At 42.6% G+C, this 25,233-nt stretch overlaps 1 protein-coding gene across 2 annotated transcripts in view; it reads left to right on the top strand.

Moving 5' to 3' along the window:
• Positions 1 to 25,233, top strand: part of LOC137551045 (cysteine-rich protein 1-like) — a 47,926-nt gene that overhangs the window by 18,363 nt on the left and 4,330 nt on the right. For both annotated transcript variants that reach the window (XM_068271315.1, XM_068271314.1), the window contains exons 2-3: positions 19,230 to 19,324; positions 23,057 to 23,111. In XM_068271315.1, coding sequence (XP_068127416.1) covers positions 19,230 to 19,324; positions 23,057 to 23,111 — 150 coding nt within the window. The remainder of the gene's footprint in view (positions 1 to 19,229; positions 19,325 to 23,056; positions 23,112 to 25,233) is intronic.

Raw genomic sequence — 25,233 nt, 5'->3', positions numbered from 1 at the left:
AAAAGAATAAATACAATGTATTTTTCTTGCATAAACATGGCAGCATACTTATGGGTTTGGCCACACCCCCTGACCCCTATAGGACAGACTTCTCTATAAGTGTGATGAATCACCCCCCCCCTCCGCCATTCTTTTTTTCTGTCCTCAATGGACAGGTTCTCTGTGAGTTTTTTTTTTTTTTTCTTCCTTTATTCCAGCTCTAGATTTTAGCCTACCTCCTTTTTCTTTTTGAGGTACCTGGATTGAGCGGGTTTCTCAGCCTCTTCCCGCACTACAATGGCCGTGTTTATGTCCTCTTAAAGAGAGGATAAGGCCAGGATACTGCTGCTGCTCCATGCTCTCGTCCTCCGAGATCTCGCGAGAATTGGAGCGGGACTCGGAGATGCGGCCAATCAGGCGTAGTTCCTGAAGCCAGCATCAAAGATGGCGCCGGAGGTATCGCGGGAAGTCTCGCGGTGCACGTGATTTGCCTCCTCCTGCACTGATTGGCTAACAGGATGAACTAAACCAGGAAGCAAAGCTCCGGAAAGCGTCCAGCGTGTTATTGCAGTAGCAGCATGGGTGGCAGCATTTAGCAGCTGGTACCACGCTCCTGTGACAGGATCCCAGAATTACTGCAGATGCCAGGAGGTACACTTGTATCCTATTCGTCTTCTGAGACAGGTATGAGGAAATCATTTTTTTGCTTACATGATTAGCAACAATGCTGTGGACCTGATACTGATCAGGCAAAACTGTTTTACTCAGGTGATATGGAGGATTCATTACCAGGAACTTCTGCTAGGGCATCCAGGAAACAGGATACTAAATGTATCCATAACACTGGTGTGAGCACAGGGTGTGGGCTATTGTATGTTTCTTTAGTACACCTAGTTGCTGGGCAGTATCCAAAAAAGAGTGCTTTTCTCTCTCTCTCTTTATATATTTTATTCAGATTTTTTATAGTGAAAACACCATATCTTGTTTCTTTTGTGTTTTCACAGTCCGGATGAGAGAGAAGAGGGACTTATGGTCGCTAAAGGCATCCAGTCCTTACCTGATAAACCTGAACCTCGCTCTCAAGACAGTTATCAGCTTTATCTGCGATCAAGCTTACCTAGAAGAAGTTCTCCTAATATGGACTATGACTATAGGAGGAACTCTACTAGAAATATTAATTACAGAAGGCAGACACCAGAACAACGTTCAGGGAGGAGCCGCTATAGCGAGTTCAGGGACAGATCTCCCAGGAGATATAATGAGTATCAGTATGATTTTACACGATCATACAGACGTCCACCTTCATACGATAAATATGACTCTGACCATTTCTCTCCTATGAGATATCGCTATGCAAATCATTCTCCGCAGAGACGACAGCAAGCTAGATCCCATTCCTCTGACTTAGTTCGTCACAAAAAAACAGACCCTAATCTATGCTGGTCTTGTGCACAACCTGCTATACCTGGTAAAAAGGTGTGCGAATCCTGTTTTACAGAGCTGGCCAGAGACAAAGATAAGGATAATGAGCAAGTACTGTCTTTTATACAGCAGGCTGTTCAGGACACTTTTCAGAAAATGTCTGCTACACAATCTAATACAACACCAGCAGCGCCAGTACAAACAGATGAGTCGATGTCTCAAATTGATATGCCTCCTATAGGTTTTGATTTTGCATTGGTACCTGCTTTTGTGGCAGCAATAAAAACAGCAATTGATTGGCAGGAAGATGATTCAAATCAGGAACCGGATAAATATTATCCGCACCTTCAAACTCAGCCTAAATCCTTTCCCTTTATGAAAATAATTAAGGATGTTATATTAAAAGAATGGTCTAGACAGGAAAAGAAGCCTTCTTTATCCAACAGGTTCTCAAAACTGTATCCATTGAAAGATGAGGAAGCAAAGTTGATTGAGACAGCCCCTATGGTAGATGCTTCTATAATGAGACTGGCCAAACATGTAACCTTGCCAATGGATGATGCCATACTTTTCAAAGACCCATTGGATAGGAAGATTGACATGAATATGAAGAAGGCCTTTTTAGCGTCAGGAGCTGCCTGTAAGCCAGCAGTAGCCTTGACCTCATTGGCAAAAGCCATCAAAATATGGGTGGAAAATGTAGAGCTTATGTTAAACTCAGACACAGATAAACAAACCATCATTAAAGCACTAGAGGAGTTAAAGCTTTCAGGGGACTTTGTAGGAGAAGCAGCAATAGACGTGATAAGATCGTCAGCAAGATCAATGTTGCATAATGTCATGGCAAAGCGAGCCCTCTGGTTAAAACCCTGGTCTGCAGACCAGGCATCAAGGAATAATTGGTGCAAGATTCCGTATGATGGTGTCCACCTTTTCGGTCCTATCATGGACAAGGCTATCTCCATGGTTTCAGGGGGAAAGACAGGTCTTATCCCACAGGATAAAAAGCAACAAAGCTATAGACAGCAGGGTCCAAGAAGATCAAATCGATTTCAGCAAGCTAAATCATACAGGCCAGGAAAGCAGTTCAATAAGAACTGGAGAGGTACTCAATCTTCTTTCATCTGGAATAATAAAAATAAGTCAACAGCTTCCTCTCAGCAAAAAAGTCTTTTTGAGGGTGCGCCCACTCGAGAGACTCCGGTAGGTGCAAGGCTTCGCTACTACTGGAAATCTTGGGTGGAGATCTTAGAGGATACTTGGGTCCTGAAGACAATAAAACAAGGTCACATGTGGAGATTCAAAAGGAGGCCTCCGACAAGCAGATTTGTACTAACAAATATACCAGAAAACAGGATGAAACGGCAGGTGTTAATGGATTATGTACATTCTCTGGAGTCAGCACAAGCAGTGATAGAAGTGCCGAAGCATCAAAGATTCAAAGGGATCTATTTGCCTCTATTCTTAGTACCAAAAGCAACAGGAGACTGGAGGCCAGTTCTAGATTTAAAATTTCTGAATCGTTACATAAAAGTGAGCCATTTCAAAATGGAGTCTCTGCAGTCAATAACTCCCATGATACAAGTGAACGACTGGATGACCTCTATAGATCTAGCCGATGCATATCTCCATGTCCCCATAAATCAAAAGTTTCAAAAATGTCTTCGTTTTGGAGCGCAAGAAAAACATTACCAGTTTCAATCACTACCATTCGGGATATCTACAGCACCGAGAACGTTCACAAAAATTTTATTACCAGTCATAGCATTTCTCAGGGCTCAAGGTTTAAAGAGAATCTGTATTGTTAAAATCGCTCAAAAGTAAACATACCAGTGCGTTAGGGGACATTTCCTATTACCCTCTGACAATTTCGCCGCTCCTCGCCGCATTAAAAGTGGTTATAAACAGTTTTAAAAAGTATGTTTGTAAACAAACAAAATGGCCACCAAAACAGGAAGTAGGTTGATGTACAGTATGTCCACACATAGAAAAATACATCCATACACAAGCAGGCTGTATACAGCATTCCTTTTGAATCTCAAGAGATCATTTGTGTGTTTCTTTCCCCCATGCACTGAAGTTTCAGGCTGCTCTTTTCTTCCTGCAAACAGCTTTGCCCTTGTTTGTAATTCCTCAGTATGTGAAAGCCCAGCCAGCTCAGAGGACGATTTATCCAGCTTGTAAAAGATAAGAGAGAAGTGAGAAGCTGCTCTAATCTAAATAACACACAGGCAGTGTGCAGAGAGGGGCCTGGAAGGGTGAGTTCATAGCAGAACCACAACACTGAAGAACTTGGCAGCCTTCCAGACACAGGCCGACAAGTCTGACGGGGAAAGATACATTGATTTATTACAGAGACAGTGATAGTATAAAGTGCTGCAGTTAGCCAGAACACATTAGAATAGCTTTTGGAACTTGTAGGATGATAAAAAACAGGATGCAATTTTTGTTACAGAGTCTCTTTAAGAACGTTTCACTATTTAGACGATATACTCCTCCTAAACCAAGACAAAACTATTTTACTGAATCATCAGAGGACATTGTTAGACACGTTGAAGAACTTAGGATGGCTGATAAACCTGAAAAAAAGTCAACTTGTACCGTCACAAAATATGGTATTTTTAGGAGCCAGGTTCAAGACAATGGAAAACAAACTACTTTTACCGAATCAAAAAATAGACACAATTGCACAGAGAGTGGATCAAGTTCTTCAGTCCCGTCAGTTATCGGCGAGACGATGCATGAGTCTTTTAGGGACGTTGTCATCGACGATCCCAATGGTGAGATGGGCCCATTGGCACATGAGAGTACTTCAGAACTTCTTTCTGAGGAAGTGGAACAGGAGAAGTTTGAATCAACCATTGTCTCTCACGAAAGAGGTAAAGTCGTCCCTAGTATGGTGGAAATGCAGGAGGCACTTATTGAACTGTCATCAGATCCAGCCTCCAGATCCAATTCTGATCACATCGGATGCGAGTATAGTAGGCTGGGGGGCTCATTGCAACAACATCTTCATCCAAGACAAATGGGTCACCAAACAGAGATATGTTCCTTCCAATGTCCTTTCAGCCACCTACCTGCCAGGGGACAGAAATATCGTAACAGATCGCTTGAGCAGGAGTTTTGCGGACCTGAACGAATGGCAGTTGAACGACCATGTATTCACTTTAATAGTCGAAGAATGGGGAATGCCGGAGATAGATCTTTGGGCGACTCCGAGGAACTCGAAAATATCGACGTTTTTCACGAGATACTCCCATCCCCAGTCGATGGGAGTGGATTGTCTAATGCAGAAGTGGAGCTTCAAGATGGGGTACGTTTTTCCTCCATTCCCAATGATTCCGAGATTTCTCCAGAAGGTATTAAAAGAGTCCTCCACGATCATAACTATAATGCCGTTTTGGCCTCGGAGGCCCTGGTTTGCGTTAGCCATGGAACTGAGCATAGTAGAACCGATACCTCTACCACACCGACACGACCTTCTGTATCAGGGAAATCTTCTTTACCCAGAGGTGTAGACTCTGCATTTGACAGCCTGGAAACTGAGAGGCAGGCATATTTAGGTCAAGGATGTTCAAGTAAGGTTGTAGAAACACTCCTCAAGGCTAGGAAACCTTCAACAAATCGGACATACTATAAGATCTGGGAAAAATGTGATGCCTATGCAACAAAATGTAACTTTGATAAGCTATCTCCATCTGTAGGGAACATACTGGACTTTCTTCAAACAGGAGTAGAAGAATCTTTAAGCCTCTCAGCACTAAAAGTACAAGTGTCAGCACTGTCTGCTTTGACAGGTCTAAAATGGGCACATCATTCATTAATAATACAGTTCTTGAAAGCAGTAATGAAAATTCGTCCACCAAGAAAGCCGTTTTTTCCCAAATGGGACTTGTGTATAGTATTAGAAGCGTTGTCTTCATCTCCATTCCATCCAGTGGAAACAGCCTCTTTACAGGACACAACTTTAAAAACATTGTTCCTAACAGCAATTTCATCTGCTAAAAGGGTGTCCGATATCCAGGCTCTCGGAGTGTTCTCGGATGTTCAGGGAGATTGCTTGAATTCTTTCCGGACAGAGTTGTGCTCAGACCAGTTCTGTCATATGTACCTAAGGTGGCCTCAAGTTTCCACATCAATCAATTAACACTTCCTACATTTACGGTTGATGAGACAATCACCCACTTGATGTAGGTAGATCATTAAAAGCATACTTAGCAATCACAGCCCCATTTAGATCTTCGGATCATTTGTTTGTGAACTACCAAGGGGTTAACAAGGGTAAAAAAGTCACTGCAAGGACTTTATCTGCCTGGTTGGTGAAAGTGATTCAAAGGAGCTACCAACTAAAGGGTCTACCAATACCCCAAGAGATTAAGGCACATTCAACACGAGGAATGGCAGCCTCATATGCTTGTTTCTCTAAAGTCTCTATGGACACAATTTGTAAGGCGGCCAGCTGGTCCTCTGTTAATACATTTATGTCACATTACTGTATTGATCCTGCTTCTTTATCATCTTTATCGTTTGGAAAGGCTGTATTGTCGGCAAATTGTAAATAAATTAGTGTGTTTACTGCAATCATTATTTCCCTCCCTTGTGGTTAATTTGGTACATCCCATAAGTATGCCGCCATGTTTATGCAAGAAACTAGAAAATTGAATACCTACCTTCCGTAATTTTCTTTTCTGGTATAAACAATGGCGGCATACAAATCCCACCCTTCTGTCCATTCGAGGACTGATTTATACAAAGAATGGCGGAGGGGGGGGAGGGGCGATTCATCACACTTATAGAGAAGTCTGTCCTATAGGGGTCAGGGGGCGTGGCCAAACCCATAAGTATGCCGCCATTGTTTATACAAGAAAAGAAAATTACGGAAGGTAAGTATTCAATTTTCTAGTATTCTTTAAAACGCAAGCGCAATTGCCGCATTCCATTAGAGCAAAATCCCCCCAAAAATGGTACATGCACCACTTTGCGGAGCGCAAAGCGGAAAAAACGCGCTGATATGAACCCTCTCATAGAGATTCATTGCACAAGCATTTGTGGGCGATTTTGAAAATCACTTGCGCTTGAAAAAAAAGTCAAAAACGCCCTAGATGTGAACAAGCGCTCACTCCCCCAAAAATGTTTGTAGCAAAAAAAAGAGAAAAAATGTACAATTAAAAAAAATACATAAATAGTTACAGGGTGGGACTGGGACACTAAGGGCCCACCAGATAAGTTTCAGCCTGGACCCCCCCCCCCCAACCTTTTGGGCTCACATACTCATGTACTCTAAAAATTCTGCGCAGGATAATAGACTATGACTATGGTAGGGAATAGATTGTGAGCTGTTCTGAGGACAGTCCATGATAGGGAGGTGGCCACATGCGGCCTGCACAGTGTGCCGCAGCAAAAAAAAAAAAAAACAGGTGTGGCCATGCACTGGAACATTGGCATGGTCATAATGGGTCATGGGCAGACCCAAAAATACACAAAATAAGTAGTGGTGTTATTCACAGAGAGCGGGTCTGACCATATAAACTTTAGATAAAATAATCAAGTAGTTACATGCATCATGATTATTCATCAAGTAGTCAATTGCCGCTAAATAAAAATATTAAGTAGTCACACACCTCCAAAATAATTAGGTAACCAAGTGCCTTACAATGTAAGTGCCTTACAATAAATAGCCAGGTGCACCAAAATAAAATAATTTAGTAGCCAAATTGCCCCTGTATACATAAATTAAGTAGCCATGTTCCCCAGAAAACAGAATTAAGTAGCCATGTGCCCATATACATCAGTATTAAGGTGGCCACTAACGGTACAATTTCTAGCGAAAAATCGTTAGAGCAATCAGAAATTCTGATCGGATTGGTTGTAAATAATCTCCATTGGTGGACACAATCGATTATGAACGAGTGAAAAAAATGTCGCTCGAATGAATTTTCGTCAAACCAAAATTTGGATTTTCTTGTTGGTTGTAATAGATAGGAAGCAAAAATTGGTTCGTTGATGGTGTAGTGAACGATTTATTTCAATATTTCACTTCCGATCAGAATTTCTGATCGCTCGAACGATTTTTGCTAGAAATTGGACCGTTAGTGGCTACCTTTAGGTAGTCAGTGCTGGTTGGGGAGGGCTGGGTGCTACTGCCTGCAATTCTGGGTGGCCTTATTGGAGTTAGTTAGTGGAGAGTATGCAGGGCCTAAGGCAAGTGTCATATGAAGGGCCTACAGCCTGAGTATAGCTGCCCCCAGTATAGGTAGCCAACTATAGGTGTTCCCAATATAGGTAGTTAGGTACAGGTGCTCCCAGTATAGGTAGCAAGTTATAGGTGTCCCTGTTAAAGGTAGTTAGCTATAGGCACCCCCAGTATAGATAGCAAGTTATAGGTGTCCTCAGTATAGGTAGTTAGCTATAGGCATCCCCAGTATAGGTAGCTAGCTACAGGTGTATCCAGTATAGGTAGCAAGTTAGAGGTGTCCCCAGTATAAGTAGTTAGCTATAGGTGACACCAGTATAGGTAGCAAGGTATAGGTGCCACAGTATAGGTAGCCAGGTCTATAGATGTCCCAATTTATGTAGCCAGGCCTACAGGTGTCCCCAAATTAGTTAGCCAGGTCTACAGGTGTTCTCAGTATAGGTAGCCAGGTCTACTGGTGTCCCCAGATTAGGTAGCCAGGAGCAGCGGCGGGCATAGAGCGGTGGGGAGGGTGGAAAGCCTCCCCCCCTCACCTGGGGGCCCCCCTTCCACACCCCCCTCCAGAATGTATTGCAGGCGCAGCTGCAGCGAGCGGGGAACAACTTACTTCTTTCTAGTTCCAGCTCTGCATGCAGCTGCTCTGGTCTGGTCTTCTCTGACTGTTGTCCAATCACGTTCTTACTATACTTCCTATGAGAGCGTGATTGGACAACAGTCAGAGAAGACCAGAACAGCTGCACGCAGAGCCGGAACTAGGAAGAAGTAAGTTGTTCCCCCCTCCTCGCTACTCTATGCCCGCCGCTGCTCCTCCTTCCTGCACTGTGCTCCCTCCTTTTCCTGGCGGTAGTGCTTGGGGCCCCCTGGGGCCACTGACGTCACGTGACGTCACTGTAATTTAAAGGCCCACCGGGGAAAATCCTGAGCCTCTGCCGGCCCTGCCCGACCCTGAAAAGTTACCTTAGGTACTGACTGAACTTTTTTAATAATGGGCTTATCATTCGTGATGGACGCAAAACTGAAAAAATGCATCTTTATTTCCAAATAAAAAATTGGCGTCATACATTGTACTAGGGAAACATTTTAACCGTTGCAATAACTGGGACAAATGTGAAAATAAAATATGTGGGTTTAAATTACTGTAGCATGTATTAGTTTCAAACTATAATGGCCGAAAACTGAGAAATAATGATTTTTTTTTTCAAAATGTTCCTTCTTTTTCTTGTTAAAATGCAGTTAGAATAAAATAATTCTAAGTAAAAAGTACCCCCCAAAGAAAGCATAATTGGTGGTGCATAAAAATCAAGATATAGATTATTTTGTTGTGATAAGTAGTAATAAAGTTATATGCCAATGAATGGAAGCTGACAGGTGAAAATTGTTGTGTTATTTTAAGGGTAAAAAACCCTTGGAGGTGAAGTGGTTAAGATTTAATGGGGCCCTGGACAAGGTAGTAGATTTGGGTCCCCCTTGTGGTCCTTTTGGTAAGCTGAAATAGAAAGAGATCAAAGAAGTTGGGTGGTTGGGTCATGAGAAAGTGACATGAGGGTGGAAGGCTAAATGAGAGATGAGTAGCTGAAGGTTAGGAGAGGTGGCACCGTAGGGAAGGACAGATGGGAGGTGGTTGGGTTGGTAGAAAATGGTCAAGAGAGCTGATATAGTATAAGAAGGAGGTAGCTGACTGTCAAGAGATCTAAGGGAGGGTGTATAGGGATATAAGAGGGTAAAACAATAGGAACCAATGCTGAGTTATTTAGATCCTTATTTAAGTGCTGGATCCTTATTTAAGTTTTGTAGATAGAACGTATTTGAATGGGGCACTAAAAGAGGTGCACAGAAACTACCTCAGTGGCAAAGTGTCAGCGCCGGATCTCCCCAAAAGCAGCTAGCATCAAGATTACAAAATAGCTACTGTCATTTTAATCTGTTCGTTTCGGTGCAGACTTTAGGTTATTGCAACATCGACTTTCATTAGTTTAGTATTTGCGGGTCCTTTTCAACTATTGGAAGTCTAGGTATTGGGTGGTTGCTTAGACATGGAGAAGGAATCATTATCTTATGTATTAGTTATATATTGAGGGTGGAATATGATAAATGGGGGCTTGTTAGGACATAAGGGTCAGGAGAGGTGATATAGGGTGAGGGTCAAGAGTGGTGATATGGGATGAGGATGAGGTGAGGTGAGGTGGATAGGTGAAAGTCAAGAGACAAGGATAGATGAGAGGTTGTTAAGGTGGGGGGATTTATGGAAAGGCTATAAAAGCCCAGGCCTTGCTCCTCAAGAAGTTGGCAGGACTTGGAGAGGTGTTACTGTATAGGGAAGTAGAGGCTGTAAATAGAAAAGGGAGGCTGCCTGCACATGGGGAACAATAAATGGAAAAGGGACCTGCTGCCCAAGGGAGCTGTACACAAAAGAGAAGGACTGGTATATATAGATAATACACATAGAAGAGGGGGCTGCACATGGAAGGGGAGTCAAAATAAAGCTGGAAGAAAAGGAAGCGAAAAAACCTATAAATCCGGCCTTGGGTGTGGGAGTGGAATAGATAGGGGTGGGGCTGATTAGAGGTCACAGAAGTAAATGAATACATTTGAGGGTAGCTCACACTATTACCTATGAGCCTATGGGGATAGGTGATGCAAAATGTTAATCTTAGCGGTGCTAAGGTCTTACTATTAATGCAACACTATCAATGTTCACATTGGGGGCTCCTGCCTTATTATCGGCATCAGGACCCTGATTGTTGCAATGATAATAAAGATGGAGTCTCTGCCACCTGCAGCAATGGTTGGACTTTATACTGCCTTCTGAAACCACACTGTGGTGGAACTACCACCCCCCCCCCCCCACCACCACCACCACCCAACCAACTTATTAAAACTCCCCATCCACCCAGCTTAGCTATCCTGCTCTGGTCTTCTCAACACTAACCCCCAAAAAAGCATTGCTTTATCAATAGGTGATGGAGAATCAGCTGCAGCATGAATGGTTGGTGTAAATGAAGTCTGGTAGAGCTGAGGAGGAACACAACAAGAGGGTTGATAAATAGTGTGTGTGTGTGTGCGTGCGTGCGTGTGTGTGTGTGTGTGTGCGTGCGTGCGTGCGTGTGTGTTGTGTGTGTGTGTGCGTGCGTGCGTGCGTGTGTGTTGTGTGTGTGTGTTGTGTGGATCAGGGTCTGACCACATCTGTTTGTAGCTCCAACAGGCACAAGCAGAGGTCAGGACAATGATGGCTCTGCTTTTATATGTAATATGATGTAGTAATATGATGTAGCATGCTATCACCTCTCTCAGGAATACTGCACAGTCCTGTCATCCTCTACAAATAGATACTGTATAACAATATTCACCCAAACAGCAAGAACAACAGCTTAAATCATTTTTGTGTAATTGAAGGAATGTGATTTTCATGGCAATACAAATACACATAACTCTAGTGTGATAGTAGTAAAATCAGTATAGCGTGGTTAGCACCTGAATATTCAGAGCCTCCCATCACAAGGTTGTGTGGCAAACTACAGATGTACTCATAATATTTCCTGAATGTATCTGTCCTTTGGGATTGTCCTTTGTCATTGGATTTACAAAGCTGCATTGCAGCATAATGGTATTTTCTTTCACTGCATTACATGCCTTGTTGATTTTATGTGACATTTATCAAGTGTAATTGGAGACAGTCTTTCCTTTAGCTCACATGACAGTTAGCAGTAGCTGATATGTTATGGCTTACATAATGCTTTTGCTGTCATAAAAACATCAGTACTTTTTTTTTACTACACTGTTGTTTCTCAAATTATAGTCACAGAGAACTGTGCTGCTGACGTGGATGTTGCATAAAGCTATACTTTTCACTGAAGTTCACATACATAAATAATTAACATACAACAGGCTGAATGCATTACTTTGCTTCTTCCACTTGCTAATTACTTAATGTTTCTCAATCGCACTTTCATGTAGTGAAAGAGGAGACATGTTCCATATAGAAGCATAGCGACAGGGAGAGCAGGGTTGTGGGAACCCCAACTATTGACCCCTTCCTGTTACAGGCCCAACCTTCTCCACAGAAGTTGTTGCTTTGGACCTACTTGCTATGGGCAGCAGGAGTCACGGTGGCTGTACTATTTTGGCAGAGAATCCTGGCAATTGGCTCCCCCGACTATGGAGCTCATCATACTGGGCTGGTGAAGGGGTTGTTGACTTGGGGTGAAGGGACATCTAATGCTTTCTGGAGCCCTATGAATTTGGAACACATGATATCAGCAGAGTATAGAAAGGAAAACAAAGTCCTTTTAGCTCTACCATCATAGAGCATCTCATTACGGCCATAGTGCTCTGCAGACAGACACTGTCTGTGATCTGCTGCAAAATTAGAAAAAAACCTAGAGTACCAGGGTTCCCCTGCCCTTACAAGACTCTGTTTGTCCAACCCTTGTATTATATTGACAGGGTAATAATCCTGCCACATTACCATCAGTTGCTCTTTTAAAACCATTTAAAGTGAAATAAACTGATAAGATAAACAATTGGATCTGTCTTCTTACTCCTAAAATATCTTTGTTAGAGATCTCACGATTTTATTTTATATTTAAACATTAACAAAGTACATTGTTGTCTCTGCTCAATGGCAGTCTTTTAAGAGTCCCAAGACCTATTGACATTTTCCTATCTTTCCCCTGCCCTCAAAAGGTTGTATTCTGCCAGGAAGCCTTTTATGGCTGTAATTTGCTTAAAGAGACTCCGTAACAAAAATTGCATCCTGTTTTTTATCATCCTACAAGTTCCAAAAGCTATTCTAATGTGTTCTGGCTTACTGCAGCACTTTCTGCTATCACAGTCTCTGTAATAAATCAATGTATCTTTCCCCTGTCAGACTTGTCGGCCTGTGTCTGGAAGGCTGCCAAGTTCTTCAGTGTTGTGGTTCTGCTATGAACTCCCCCTTCCAGGCCCCTCTATGCACACTGCCTGTGTACTATTTAGATTAGGACAGCTTCTCTCTTCTCTCTTATCTTTTACAAGCTGGATAAATTGTCCTCTGAGCTGGCTGGGCTTTCACATACTGAGGAATTAGACAAGGGCAAAGCTGTTTGCAGGAAGAAACGAGCAGCCTGAAACTTCAGTGCATGAGAACTGGAGGGGGAAAGAAACACACAATGATCTCTTGAGATTCAAAAGGAAGGGTGTATACAGCCTGCTTGTGTATGAATGTATTTTCTATGTGTGGACATACTGTACATCAACCTACTTCCTGTTTTGGTGGCCATTTTGTTTGTTTATAAACAAACTTTTTAAAACTGTTTTTAACCACTTTTAATGCGGCGGGGAGCTGCAAAATTGTGACAGAGGGTAATAGGAGATGTCCCCTAACGCACTGGTATGTTTACTTTTGTGCGATTTTAACAATACAGATTCTCTTTAATAGTTGTGTTTACTATATTCCTGACAAGCTACGGACAAGACAGAAGCTGTCACTTGTATGCTTGCAAATTAACTCTTTCAGGTAGCAAAACAATTGTGATCATTAATGTTTTGCACTGTACATACACATGTTTATCTCTTCATGTCACGTGTCGCTTTAGGTACATTTTAAAGTACTCTTTACATCATTCAGTCAGTATGCATAAGTAAAAAATACTACTAATATATAAATACACCAAAGATCAACCGTTAGTCTTCTTTGTATAAACTGTTATAAATTTGCATTATTTTGTTGCATCGATAAGACATAGATTACTAAGTCTAGGTTCAATTTCCCCTTGATTCATGTGTTTGAGTTATTTGAAAGGGACATGATTATAAAAGTTGTGGGACTAAGCTCTACCTCACAAACATTTTTTTCCAGAAGTGGTTCTGAAGACTTTAAAGTGCTTGAGTTAATTGATGGAAAGATTCCTGTGGATAAGAAGCACATCACCAAGTTCCTATTTTAACAGCGTATTGAATCAAGCATACATAAAGTACACTACACTATAGCATTAGTATAAATATTTTAATTCAAATGCCCTTTGCTGAGCTTTGTGCCCTTGAGGAAATGTATGTATTAATTTTCCAAATACATGGCTTTGGTTTTATAAACATAGATATTTTCCCTTTACCTGTTTTCCTTTCAAATGTCATGTCAAATGTGGTTCAAGAAAATAATAAAAATGAAAATTATGAACTTTTATTGGATACCGGAAGTAAAATTAGGCAAAGTGAAAGTACATACAGTAGGCCCTTATTCAATTCACCTTTTCTCCTAAGTTTTCATCTAGTACCAAACATAAGTAAAAAAAAATACTGTCAAAATTCTGAGTATTTTATTGCTTGCTGTTGACTAAAAAAGGCATTTCATTGATAAGGTGTAGAAAAGTGAGAAAAGGTGAATTGAGTTGAAGCCATAATCTCTTTACCAGGGCCAAAAAGTTAAAACCTTATTTAAGTCTCTTAATTTAGTCTTTTGTTAACTGTCAGAAAAACTTTCTTTACATGTGATATTAAAGGAAAAGTAAAGTGAGTTGCATAATATTCATATTTACTGACTTCCTTTAAGTTGGCTTACTCATAGTCTTTTTGTTGGTGTTTTTGTGTTGCTCCAGAGTCTGACTCCACACAGTTTAGATAGGGCAGGCCCTGTTCACACTGGTGGAAAAAAAACAGTTTGTGGATCCTAATGGAACGGATCCTAACGGATGTAATGTTAACCTATGGATCCGTTCACATTGGTCTGTTAGAATGGATCCTTTCCGCACGATCCGCTGAACGGACCGCAAATTTGGTGCTGCAGCAATTTTTCCAGATCGCTGAGTCCAGCAGAACAGAAACGAAAACTGAAGCCCTGCAGTGGGGGCAATGAGAAAACGGAACGTTTCTTTAAACTAGTGAAGAAACAGACTGTTCTAGAAAGCTAAATTCACTTTGGGGAAGGGGGTCTGAGGGGCGGGGATCTGGGTAAATGGAACAGAAGCAGCTGAACGGCAACTGAGTGAAAACTGATCAGATCGACCGGAAATAAGATCCATTTTCACTGATCCGTTTGCAACTTACCTTATATACTCGTGTATATGCCTAATTTGTCAGCACAAAAAATTGGCTGAAAAGTTACCCCCTCAGCTTCTATGCGAGTCAGTGTAGCAGAATGGATGGTGGAGCAGGTTTTGTTACTGGCAGATGAGCGTAAGGATCATGCACTAGTGATCCTGCTCTTGCCAGCTGGCTCCCTGCTGCGTCCGCACCCCCCATGCCCAGCAACATGGTGTGCAGAGTGCACTGCTAAAGACTACCTGTGTACCCTGGCTTTTGGAGCAGAGCATGCAAGCAATGTGTCAGCGGTGCAATGATCGGGGATTCTTCCTGTATGGCAATCGCTGTGTCTCATATCTATCTCGCCATCTAGTGGCGTCTTGGGACACATCTGGCTATGGGGACAGGGCTGACTTGTACAAGGGGCACATCTGGCTCTGGCTATTTGTATTGTGGAGGGGGCTTATACATGAGTCAATCACTTTTTCCTGGTTTCTATGGGAAAAGTGGGTACCTCAGCTTATATGCGGTTCACCTTATATGTGAGTATATCTGGTAATTGCCTGTGTGAACTGGGCCTAATGGAATTTATATGCAGCAATGGTAACCCTCGTGCTTCAGGCTACCGCAATTACAGAGCTATTAGAGGGCAACGTCTGGCAAATGTACACATCAAGGTGCAGAGCAGAGACAGGGTCCTCCTAGGAGGTGAGAGCTTAAAAGGCAATGGCCTCAATTCACTAAGCTTATCTCCTGTCTTTAATAACGTTGCTAGAGTTATCACCATGGTGATGAGGCATGTCATATTCAGGAAACATTTTACCTCAGGCAAACCTAAAGTTTACTCTTCTGTCTTTAAGTTAACTCTTCAATCCTTAAAATAACTCCAGAGTTAAAGACAGGCTGTTTATTAACTGTGTGTGAAAATAACTACAGAGGAGGTAAATTAACTACAGAAGAGGTAACTTAAGGAATGAAGAGATAAAATAACTCTCTCACTGTGTGGAGGTAAGTTTTCCCTTGCCTTAGTATCTTCAGCATGAGTGAATTGAGGCCAGTCTGTGTTATAATACACATGGCTTGAAATGCTCTGCTTGCATGGCAGGCAAGGATCACACTTATTACAATCACATGCATTTTGTCAAGAGCAGAAAATGCAAGCAAAGCTGTATAATTTAAGGCTAGGCTCACAGTGGGCATTGCGATCCCTGTAATAGCAGAAACACAACAGAATGGAAAGATCATCGCCACATGTTATCCATTCCTTGCTTCGCATGCAGTGAAGTATACAGTCAATGAAAAGTATTCTTCCCAGTAATGGTTAACATGCCTGTTTCATTATTATTATTTAGTATTTATATAGCGCCCACATCTTCTGCAGTGCTGTACAGAGTATACAGTCTTGTCACTTGACTGTTCCTCAGAGGGGCTCACAATCTAGTCCCTACCATAGTTGTATGTCTATGTGTGGTATAGTGAAGGTGTTGTAGTCTAGGGCCAATTTTTAGGGGGAAGCCAATTAACATATCTGTATGTTTTTGGGATGTGGAGGAAATTGGAGTGCCCGGAAGAAACCTGCACAGACACAGGGAGAACATACAAACTTTGTGCAGATAGTGCCCTGGCTGGGATATGAACCGGGGACCCAGCGCTGCAAGGCAACAGTGCTAACCAGTAAGCCACAGTGCTTCATGATAACAGTTTGCATGCACTGTGAGAGTCACATAGTGGTTACATTACAGTGTGATGTTCCGCGTTACAATGCATCCGAAATATTCCACCACAATGTCCCACTGCAAATGTAGCCTAGGCTCAGTTACCCATTTGCCAGGGATCCGTTCAAAGTGGAGCAGCGTCAAGGACTGTTGATCTCAGGACCAGTGATTGGCGCAGGCACCCCTAGGGTGTGGAATCTAAGCAGGTGATGGGCGACGGACTACTTTGCTTGCCAGCTCATGACCCACCAGGGCTGCCCCACCAGTTATGAGAAGAACAGAAGGAGTGAACCCTGCAGTAAGGGGAGAAGGGCAGACTGAAAAAGACAGGACAGGCTTATGATGGGCTGGACTGGCATGACAGGGCAGACTGAGAACTGACTGGCCTGATATGATAGGCTGATATGGCTGATGACAGGTGGACTGGCTGTACTGATGTGACGGGACAGACTGAGGACTGACCGGGCTGATATGACAGGACAGGTTGATGACTGCCTGGACAGGACTGACTAAGGACAAGCTGGGCAGATATGACAGAACAGACTGCTTGACTGCTGTGACAGATTGACAGAGGATGGGCTGGGCAGATATGACAGGACAGACTGACTGGACTGCTGAAACAGGAATGCCTGACTGACAGACTGGACAGGGCAGGGGGTGCCTGGAGTCAGAAAAGGTGTGGAAACATGTCGTGGCTGCTCAAACTACAAAACAGTACTAAGCGTTGTTTGGCCAAGTCGCACCAGCCCTGGAGCCCAGCCCACTGTGGCTACAATTGATTCTCGGAAGTGTGTGGACACCCTAGAGCAGTGATGGCTAACCTTTCAGAGGCCGAGTGCCCAAACTGCGACCTAACATCGACTTATTTATCTCCGAGTGCCAATGTAGGGGGGGGGGGGGGGGGGTTTGCGCGCGCGCCGAGAAATGGGCGTGGCCATGATATTGTATGGGCGGAGCTAACGTAATGATGTAACAGCGAGGCATAAGAAAGCAGTGTTTCCGCCATGATGTGGTCAAACAAGGATTCGCATCATGGGTGTGCAGAAACTGTATGATGCTATTTATACCCGCCGTAACCCCAAAGCAGCAGATATAATCAACTATGACCATTAAGGGCTCATTCACACTATGTGCTGCGCTGTCAGTTTTGACGCAACGCACATAATGTAAGATTCATATGGTAACATGAAAGTCAATAGACTTCCATGTTACCATACACACTACAGGTGTGCGTTCCCATGCGTTACGTTGTAACGCATCTGGGAACATTTTAATGCACAACGCATACGTTTCCCCGATGGGTACAGCTGCAGACGTCCATGCTTTTGCGCACCACAACGTGCATTCCGTGCGATCACTGTGCGCTGGCAGCGCATGCATGAAATCGCATTCGTGCATACGTTCTGTAGTGTGAATGAGCCCTTAATAATAAATGCAGCAACAGTTACCCCAGACACCAGAAAATAAATGCAATGTGTGCAACATTTCAGCAGAAAATAATGCAATGTTGGTAACATTTCAGCAGAAAATCATGCAATGTGGGCCACATTTTACCAGAAAACAAACGCAGTGGGCCACATTTCACCAGAAAACAAACACAGTGGGTCACATTTCACCAGAAAACAAACGCAGCGGGCAGCATTTCACCAAAAAACAAATGCAGTGGGCAGCATTTCACCAGAAAACAAACGCAGTGGGCCACATTTCACCCAAAAAACAAACGCAGTGGGCCACATTTCACCAGAAAACAAACGCAGCGGGCAGCATTTCACCAGAAAACAAATGCAGTGGGCCACATTTCACCAGAAAACAAACGCAGTGGGCCACATTTCACCAGAAAACAAACACAGTGGGCAGCATTTCACCAGAAAACAAATGCAGTGGGCCACATTTCACCAGAAAACAAACACAGTGGGCAGCATTTCACCAGAAAACAAACACAGCGGGCAGCATTTCACCAGAAAACAAACGCAGTGGGCCACATTTCACCAGAAAACAAACACAGTGGGCAGCATGTCACAGGACATAAACACAATGTGACAAAACATTTTACCAGAAAATAACACAGCGGGCCGCATTTCACCTGCAAAAAAAGTAATGTACTCACCGGACAGAAGTCTTCTCTCTCGGCTGGGCTCTGGCGTGCATCTCCCCCGGACGTTCCTCCTGCAGTCTCCCGCACTGCCACTGACAGGCAGAGTGCAGGGCTACGGGAAGATGGCGCCCGAAGCCCTGTACTGGAGACACAAATAGTCTCCAGTACAGGACTTCGGCAGCCATCTTGCCGTAGCCCTGGTCTGCTTCCTGGGAGACTGCGGGGCTGCGGGCTATGAACTGGCGCGGCGGCGTCTAGTAGACGCTGCGGCCAGTTCATAAGCAGCGGTGGCGTGCCAGCAGATTAGGCTACGCTCTAGGTTCGCCACCGCTGCCCTAGAGCAAGTGGAGGATGCCATCCAAGCTGTTCCTGGAAGTCTGCCGGGATGGCGTTTGTAGAAACCTTCACTGGACCCTAGGACTGGTGAGTATGAGCAGTGGGCAATTATATGTTATCAACAGTTCTATTTTATGAACAGTAACTATATCAGAATCTTTTATCAGAATCTTTTATTGGCTATATGGCACAGACACAAATGTTATATATATATATATGTCTAGAATCTGCCTTGCTCACAAACACGTCTGGAAATAGGTAAACTTCTGTCCGGTGTAAGCCCATGTATCTAACAGAGATACTAACATTTGAACCCAACCCTCCCCCCCCCCTGCCCCCCATTACCTTCCAAAAAAAATATCTGATTAGCGTTAGGCATGAAATCACCTTTATGATTTTTCTGCAAATCACAGATGTAGATGTTTTATTTGTATTTGAAAAATGAGTGCATTCACATTTGCACATTTTTTTCATACTTTTTTTTTTTTTTTAGCTGAAAGAAAGCGTTCTCTAGGTAAAGATTATCATCCATTTTGCCTGAAATGCTTTCAGTGTAAAAGACAACTCACTGCTGGGCAGCATGCTGAGGTAAGTCAATAGGACCATAAGAAGGCTGCAGCTCCTGGTGCATTTCAGAACATTTTTTATTGTAATAAGACATGCCAGTTGTTGACATTATTTTGCATTATTTACTTGACAGCAGATATACAGGTGGTTGATGAAGTGGGCAATAGAGAATTATTGAATTCAGAACTATCATTCTTTTTATTTCTAATCTTGGTGTAACACTTGACACATGTAGTCTAAATGCATTTAGCAATAAACATTTAAAAATGTATTTAGCCAGGAGAAGTAAATCTATCTACCAATCTCAAAGGTGACTGAAATGCAGCAATTAATCTGATCATAGCAGCTTTTTCCCTGCCACGAGTTGCTACCGCTAATGACTAGTCCTGGTGAGTAGTTGCTAACACTACTGACTAGATTTTACTTTTTCAACTTGACACTGTATACATCAATCACTTATTAGTTGCTATTGAGAGCAAATTCATAGCAATCAGTTACAAACATGATATTTCTAGGCTGTTCAAAAAATTATTGACTTCATTAAAATATACTAAAAGCCTATTAAGAGTATTACTTTTAATTTCTGCATTTTCTAATTTAAAAAACAAACAAACTGTTTTATAGCTTTGCTTAAAGGAAATCTAAAGTGAAATAAATGTGCCCAATTTAAAGGGACTCCGAGCAGTGCAGAAACTATGGAAAGATGCATATCATTGTAAAGCTCTCTTTCTCCTCTTTCCAATGATATATAAATTGCCGCCCTACGCCTTTTAGTTTTCGCTATTTACGCGATTAAAATTGCCGCGGCTGTGATTTCGATCGCTAAAATAGAGAAAACGAAAAGGCGTAGTGCGACGATTTAGGGGTCGTCAGAAAGAGGAGAAAGAGAGCTTTAAAATGATATGCATCTTTCCATAGTTACATTGTATTACACGGGGCGACTTTTTCCTAAAGTCAGCAGCTAAAAGGCGTAGGGTGGCGGTTTATATATCATTGGAAAGAGAAGAAAGAGAGCTTTAAAATGATATGCATCTTTCCATAGTTTCTGCACTGCTCAGAGTCCCTTTAACTTACTTGGGGCTTCTTCCAGATCCCTGTAGCTCTCCTGGTTCTACGCCTTTGTTCTGCTTTGTTCCATTCAATCTCTGCACCCCTCCAAACGCTAGCTGACTGAACCAGTTGCTGTATACTGCACATTCGTGGCCCCAGCCATGCGGCTTCGCACTTGCGCTGTAGTTGTCAACAGCATTTGGTGCATGCGCAGGTGCAATTTTTAAAAACTTTCCAAGCGCAGAAGGGAAGGGACAGATACTGAATGGGACAGAGCAGAACGACATCAAGGGACCAGGAGGACGACAGGGGGCTGGAAGAAGCCCCAGGTAAGTTAAACCAGGTACATTGATTTCACTTTAGGTTCCCTTTAACTAATGATGTACATATTTCCATAGAGACACAAGATGATTGCAAGTTACTGGTTTCCTGTTTAGAACAAGTGAGGTCCTGAGGTTCCACTTGTTCTGAACTGCAAGTCTACAGAAGACTGTTGGGAGTTGGATATATTATGCTACATAATATACACTTGGAATCATTTTCATGTTAGAAGGTGAAACTTCTTTCCATTGAGAACTTTCTGGGAGAGGGACACAGATTTACCTTAAAGCGGAATATAACCCTGCATTTCAACTTTGCTCTAAAACATTATTTACAGCATATTATATGCAAAAAGCATTTTTTTTTTACTAGACCAGCATTGGAAGGGTTAAACACAGAGGTTTTAAGTTCCGTGCAGACATTCAGATGGTTACATTCTATTTAGTTAGTGTGTAACTGTTTATCAATAGATACATCTCTTTGGCTGTCCTCCAAGCTCCTTCTCAGTGAGAGAGATGAGTCATAATAAACACATATTTGTAAACAAAAAGTATCTAACTCAAGTTCGGATTCGGTTGCAGAAATCTCTAGGGACTTTAAAGCCCTGTGTAACCCTTCCAATGCTGGACTAGTAAAAAAAAAAATGCTGGTTGCATATAATATACTGTAAATAATGTTTTAGAGCAAAGTTGAAATGCAGGGTTATATTCCGCTTTAAGGATTTGATTAAGATTTCTCCTGCGCGGCTCCCTCTAGTGACGGCGTCTGCTGATGACGCGATCAGCAGAAGCCTTCACTAGAGGAGACGAGATGACTGTGTTTCCCGCTGGAGCCATTGATGAGGTGAGACAGGCTGCCACTTCTCATACTCACACACAAGGGGCAGAGCAGGCTACATGGGGGAGCGGGAGACACACGGGGGACACAGTACAGGTAGTCCCCGACATTGTGGCAGGTCGGCAGTTCGTATCGGCGGGTGTCCATCGGGGATTCCCTGCATTTGATGTATAAGACGCAGGAACTTTTTCTCCCCATTTTTGGGGGTAAAAAATATACTTTAGTGTGCTCTTAAGGATTGATACAGACTTTGAATCTCTTAACTTGTGCCTGTCCACAACTTAATTCCTGGGATCTTTTGACAAAACCTTGTCACTCACAGTTGATTGTTTGTTTTCAGTTGCTCTACCAAACACTTGAATGTTCCAGGAATAGCTGGTGATTACAACTGATCAGAAGTTAAAGTCGGTTAGCTTGGTGTGCAAGAAGCTTATTAGTTACACCTGATTGAGTGCAGAAGGGGTAATGTTTTAACTATGTCAGAGAATCTAGGATTTTATTAGTTGTTTTCCTGGACTTTTGCTATCATATTTAGTAACTGCCTGTTACAAGTTGCATTGGTTAAAGGACCAATATCATGAAACATTGCCAAATTTGAATATATGTGCATGCAAAGATTTAACAAGTACATCGCTCCCAGAGTAAAATGCACTCACATTTTTTTTTTTTGCTGTCAGTTATAGTATGTAGTAAAACTTAAATCTGACTAGATTTAGATTAGCCCATCTCCGCATGGGAGATCTCCAAGGTTTTCTTTATTTTCAAAAAGGATTTGCTGAACGGCAGTTGCTCAGATCAATACGTGTCCCTACAATAGGCTATTTAGGCAGCGTGTCGCCCAATATACCATATAAGCAGCTTGGTCCTTCCACAAAAAATAACATAAAGGCAGCCTAGCTCCCATAAATGTAGAGACATCATGATTCTCACACATGTAATATGGCCTCTGCAATATATAAGTAGCATTAAAAGCCACATAGCAGCATGACTTCCACACATGCAGCATGGCTCCACACATATACAGTTCGTCCACCACGTATGATGACTGGGTCAATCTTGACAAATTTGCAGCTATGGATATTCAGTTTGTAAGATCATGAACATAAGTACAGTTAGGCTATATTCACAGTGGTACAGTGAGGTGTCGGATAACGGCCACTTTGCAACACTGCTTGCCACACTGCAATGCATCACCCATGCAGTGCGTTACTGCAAAACATGCACATCAACAGTGACAGTTAAGCATACTTTTTTATTGACTGTACACTTCACTATACTTCACAGTATGCGATGCAACTCGTAGATAATGTGCGGCTCCGCTTTACAAATCCATTGCATTCCTGATGCTACAGGAAACACAACACAACGGCCACTGTGGACCTAGCATTACAGTTATTAGAACTGGAAGAATTAAACTCCTGGTTTCTAATCCCTTTGCACCATGATTTGGCAAGTGAGCTGAAATGTATCTTCAGATTCTACCTGTTATGTCCATGTTAAAGATAATAATTTCTGCATTCTCTACCTTTTGTTTCTTCATTTCAGTATGACAACATACCATACTGCAACAGCTGCTATCTTTTGCGTTTTGGACCAAGAGGTAACAAAGCAACTTTGGTTTTAGAGTAATTTGCTACTGCAACCCAGCTTGCTACACAGCTGAGGATTTATGAAAGCCTTGCTTAGATTACAAATCCTTGGTGCAAGTGATATCATTGCATATTTCCACCTTGCTATGCATAGAGAAGAGAGGGAGGTGGGTTTTTTAAAGGAATATATATAAAAAAAGATACCTCTACGTACCACAGGAAATTTCTACCACACAAGCTCAGTGTATGACTCCAAACACTTCTCTTGCCAGGGTGCATCACCGCTCATGTATCATACCAAAGCAATAGAGAGGATGAGTCAGTTAGTGAATGCCTTGCTTATACAGTAATTGCAGCTTGCTTGCAAATTGACATACATGCAGCTTGGATTTTGGTCAATCAAAGTCGACAGAATGTGTATTTGATTTGCTCAGTTTTAATCTGCATACATTTTGCATTAAATGTGCATGTAAGCCAGGATTATGAGCAGTTAATTTACTATCTCTTTGGGGAGAAATGGAGTTACTTATAATTTATTTTAGGCTTAGGAATATATTGAGCTTGCAGCACATAGCATTCAACGAAATGTGGTAGCTTGTTGAAGGGGATCCCCAGACCCCACCATGAACCCCCCATGGCCCCACCTCCTCCTGGGCACCAGAGGTGGGGAAGATACCCTTATTCATGGTATGAACAAGGGTTCGGGGAGGCTTTATTGCCCCTCTCTTCCAGAGCCCCCCAATTCATGGACCATGTGGGCTGGAATAGCTCAGGGTGTGGAACCCCACACGGTCAGAGAAGCTTTGAATTCTGGCTATACCAGCCTGCATGGGCTACAAAGGGTTAAAGAGGCTTGAGAGGGAGACCCCATATATTTTTTTTTAATTCAAATAATACCTATATTTGTCAGGGATTCTTATACAGCAGTATCGTGGCTGTACAGCAAAAGCATAATTTGCAACTTGCCTGTTGATCATTATAATATCAGTGTACTGACCAACAGGAAACTCTAGCACATACAAGCTCCAGGCAGTCACACGTGTGCATGCATGCTGGAAGATGTAGTCCATGGATGCACACAAGAGAGGCATACACCATAACAAATCTCCCCTATGGGAAGGTTGATTTAAGAAAATAAAAAGGTGCTCAGATCACTTTTAGGACGTAGTCTAATCTTCCATACAACTTTTTTACAATGCCTCATGGGAGTTGCAACATGGGAGTAGCACCTAACATGCAAATTTCCACTGACCCCGGAAGAGAAAGAAATTGAACATTCCAAAACTAGCAGCTGACAATCAATCGGTTAATAAACCATAAATAAATAAATGTTTTTCCTAAGTGGAGATTTGCATGCAAGGAAAAGGTTTTGTTTATCAGTAAAGCCAAAGTGTCAGACCTTCCCTGCTACTTGAGGGACACTGGACTGGAGCAGGAGAGCAGTAGTCACACAACTGAGCAATGTGAGCAGGAGAGCAGTGGTCAAATGACTGAGCAGGAAAGAAGAGGTCACATGGCTGAGGAGAAGAGCAATAGTCACATGACTGAGCAGGGAAGCAGTGGTCACACAACTGAGTAGGAGAGCAGTGGTCACACAACTGAGCAGGAGTGCAGTGGTCACATAGTTGAGTAGGAGAGCGGTGGTCACATAGCTGAGTAGGAGAGCGGTGGTCACAAACTGAGCAGGAGAGCATCAATCTTATGGCTGAGCAGAATAGAAGATTTCACATGACTGAGCATGAGAGCAATGGTCACACGACTGAGCATGAGAGCAATGGTCACACGACTGAGTAGGAGAGCAGTGGTCACACAAATGAGCAGGTGAACAGAGTTCTCATGACTGAGCAGGAGAATAGAGGTCATGCACCTAAGCAGGAGAGCAGTGGTCACACAACTGAGCAAGAGAGCAGTAGTGACATGGCTAGGTAGGAGAGCAGTGGTCACATGACTGAGCAGGAGTCCAGTGGTCACATAACTGAGCAGGACAGCTATAGTCACCTGAATGCAAATCTAGAAAGTAGTAGAAAAAGTTCAAAAAAGTGATTGATTTTTTAAAAATATATTTTCCTTATTGCTTTAACTTTTATGTTCAGGTAGTGTATGCCATTGTAATCGGTTGTCATTTCCTTTTTT

Source organism: Hyperolius riggenbachi, chromosome 1 (assembly GCF_040937935.1).
Source record: "Hyperolius riggenbachi isolate aHypRig1 chromosome 1, aHypRig1.pri, whole genome shotgun sequence".
NCBI classification, from domain to species: Eukaryota; Metazoa; Chordata; class Amphibia; order Anura; family Hyperoliidae; genus Hyperolius; species Hyperolius riggenbachi.
Note: the sequence above shows the minus strand (reverse complement) of the source record. Positions and strands in the feature narration are given on the sequence as shown.